The sequence below is a fragment of the Durio zibethinus genome, chromosome 15 (genome assembly GCF_047325235.1).
Source record: "Durio zibethinus cultivar Kanyao isolate XHJ-2024 chromosome 15, ASM4732523v1, whole genome shotgun sequence".
NCBI classification, from domain to species: domain Eukaryota; kingdom Viridiplantae; phylum Streptophyta; class Magnoliopsida; order Malvales; family Malvaceae; genus Durio; species Durio zibethinus.
Window position 1 is genome coordinate 10,784,887 of NC_143176.1, and position 3,629 is coordinate 10,788,515.

At 36.7% G+C, this 3,629-nt stretch overlaps 1 protein-coding gene across 1 annotated transcript; it reads left to right on the forward strand.

Moving 5' to 3' along the window:
* The first annotated feature begins 200 nt into the window (after nt 1–200).
* On the forward strand, nt 201–638 carry LOC149514662 (uncharacterized). The gene has a single exon (XM_089744230.1). The coding sequence runs from the start codon at nt 201–203 to the stop codon at nt 636–638; it is 438 nt and encodes a 145-aa protein (XP_089600356.1).
* Nucleotides 639–3,629: the final 2,991 nt, after the last annotated feature.

Here is a 3,629-nt window from a genome sequence, read left to right on the forward strand (position 1 = left end):
AATTGATAGTGAAAGTTTTGAAAACGTTGTTTTTACCTTTATAGTGCAAAAAATCAGGCCTCAAAGTAGTGGATCACCCCCAACCATATAAGTTATCTTGGCTCCAGAAAGAAAATGAAATCAAGGTTAGTAAGAGGTGTTTGGTTCCTTTTTCTACAGGAAAGCAATACAAGGATGAAGTGTGATGTGATGTATTTCCAATGGATGCTTGCCATTTACTGATTGGAAGACCTTGGCATTATGATAGGAGGGTTATTTATGATGGTTACCGTAACACTTACACATTTATGAAGGATGGATGCAAAATCATCCTAGACCCTACCAAGCCTATGGTGATGTCAAAACCAATCAAAGGGAAAAAAAGTAGTTTATGTACCAAGGCCAATTATAGAAAGAAAATTAAGATGGGTGGTACTATGTATGCTCTGATGTTGATTGAGAAAAATAAAAATAGTGAAAAGCCCCTTGTAATGATACAACCATTATTGGCAGAATTTCAAGATGTTGTTCATGATGAGTTACCAGCTGGTCTACCACCAATGAGGGACAGTCAACACTGTATAAACCTTATCCCAATAGCTGTTCTACCTAATAAGGCAGCCTATAGGATGGGTCCTAAAGAACATGCAGAGTTGTAATGCCAAGTTGATGAATTGGTGAGAAAAGGAATAGTGCGTGAAAGAATGAGCCCTTGTGCAATCCCAGCCCTTTTGGTGCCTAAGAAGGATGGATTGTGATACATATGTGTGGATAATAGGGCAATTAATAAAATCACAGTTGACTATCGCTTTCTTATTATGTGTTTAGATGACTTGTTAGACCAACTACATGGAGTAAGTATTTTCTCTAAGATAGACCTACGTAGTGGGTATCATCAAATCAAAATGAGGTCTAGAGATGAGTGGAAGATAGCCTTTAAGACAATGGATGGGCTCTATGAATGGATGGTAATGCCTTTTGGTTTATCCAATGCTTCTAGTACTTTCATGAGATTTATGAATCATATTCTTAAACCTTGTATTGGCAGATTTGTAGTAGTTTATTTTGATGATATTCTGGTGTACAGCAAGGATGAGGACTAACATTTGAATCATCTATACCAACTATTTTGCATATTGAGAGAACAAAAACTTTATGCTAACCTTAAAAAGTGTAGTTTCTTTACTTTTAACCTTATGTTTTTAAGGTTTATAATGTCAAAAGAAGGAATAAAGATGGATCCCAGCAAGGTTGAGGCAATTTTAAATTGGCCAACACCAGTATCTCTACTTGATATCCGAAGCTTCCATGGTCTTGCATCTTGTTATAGGCACTTCATTAGGAGTTTTAGCTCCATTGTGGCTTCAATCACTGAATGTTTAAAGAATAAAGTTGTTAAGTGGATCAAAAAAGCCCAACACAGCTTTGAGCTCATCAAGACCAAGATCACTGAAGCTTCTATTTTGTCCCTACCAGATTTTGATCAAGTGTTTGAGGTGGAATGTGATGCATCCAATTTTGAAATAGGTGCTATTTTAAGTCAAGGAGGAAAGCCTACAGCATTTTTCAATGAGAAGCTCAATGAAGCCAAGAGAAAGTATTCAACCTATGACAAAGAGTTCTATGCCATATATAGAGCTTTATTTTATTAGAGTCAGTATCTCCTTCTTAAGCCATTGTCTTATATTCAGACCTGAGACCTTGAAGTTTATTAATAGCCAACACAAGCTCAACCAAAGGCATGCTGCTTGGGTGGAATTCCTTCAAGCCTACAACTTTACTATCCAACACAAATCAGGAACTCAGAATGAGGTGGCAGATGCTTTGAGTCGAAAGCACTCCTTATTGATGACTATGGCTATTGAAGTTATTGGATTTGTTATGATCAAAGGGCTCTATGAGACAAATCTTTATTTTGGTCAAATTTGGGAAAAATGAAAGCAAGGACCACACGACTAGTTTTTTTTGCATGATGGATATCTCTTCAAGGCTAATAGCATTTTCATTCCCTCATGTTCTTTGAGACAGGCCTTAATCAATGAGGCTCATGATGGTGCACTGGGTGGACACTTTAGAAGGGATAAGACACTTGCTCTTTTATAAGATAGATTTTATTGGCCAAGAATGGAGAGGGATGTGATGAAACACCTTGAACGATGTAGAGTGTGCCACATTGCCAAGAGTCATGGCCAAAACACTAGATTGTATACTCCATTGCTTGTACCTAATGCTTCTTGAGAGAATGTTAGTTTGGACTTTGTGGTTGGACTGCCCATAACTCAAAGGAACAAAGACTCCATCATGGTGATTATGGATCGTTTTTCCAAGATGGCCCATTTTGTTCATTATACCAAAACTATAAATGTTTCTCATGTTTCTGATCTATATTTCAAAAAAATTGTAAGGTTACATGAAGTTCCTAGATCCATGGAGTTTGATCGAGATTCCAAGTTTCTTAGTCATTTTTGGTGCACCCTCTAGAGGAAGTTTGGCATCAATCTTAAGTATAGTTCTTCTCATCATCTTTAAATAGATGGTCAAACAGAAGTAACTAACCGTAGCTTGGGCAACCTTCTAAGAAGTTATTTGGGAAAAAATATCAAGCAGTGGGATCTTGTTTTACCTTAAGTAGAGTTTGCCTACAACCACTTACCAAGCCAAACAACTCATTGTAGCCCTTTAAGGTGGTGTATGGTAAGAATCCAATCAGCCCTTTAGATTTAATTCCTCTCCTTACTAATCAACAATTTAGTGGAGATGAAGAAGAAATGGCTAAGGGTATCAAACAATTACACGAACAAATGAGAGCTAAGATTTTGTAGCAAAATAAGAAATATAAAAAGGCAGCAAACAAGAATAAAAATTATGTGGAGTTCAAAAAAGGTGATTTGGTGTGGGTTAACTTACAGAAAGAGAGATTTCCTCTAGGAAAGTTTGGCAAATTACAACCTAAGACAGATGGACCATTCAAAATTCTCCAATGCATTGGGGAGAATGCCTACAAGATAGAGCTTCCTAACACTTATAGAGTATCTACCACCTTCAATCTTACTAATTTATCACCTTACCATAGTGAGAATACTAGTTCAGACTTGAAGACAAGTATTTTCCAACCAGAAGAGATTAACGCCAGAGTATTTGCACAACATACAACTTGGGCTAAGACTAAGGCAGACTTATCCAAAAATAAGATGGGCCTATCCTTGATCCAAATCCACACATAAATAAGGTGGGCTGGAATAGGGAGATTGCGTTCACACTAGCTGAAAAAGAAGATCATGAATATGAATGGGATTGTGGTCAGGTTCAGGAGTAAATGGGTAGATTATGTTCACATGCAAATCTCATGATTTTAGGCATGATTCTAGCAATGCAATCTGAAAGTTTCCATGCTTAGAGGGATATTCCTAGCTTATATATTTTCTATTATTCTTTGGTAAAAAACATAATAGAGTTTTCTTTGTCCTTAAGCAATCTTTCAGATTGTTCTTCAAGTTCTGTATCTCTTAGGTGGATTTCCTAGAGTGGTGAGCTTTGATTGTTCTGTATCCTTGATTAGAATTCTTAGGGTGGTGTTTCTGTAGCCCTTAGTTTCTAGTCTTGGTGGTGAACTTTTATCCTTTTTAATCCAATAATCATATTTTGCCATT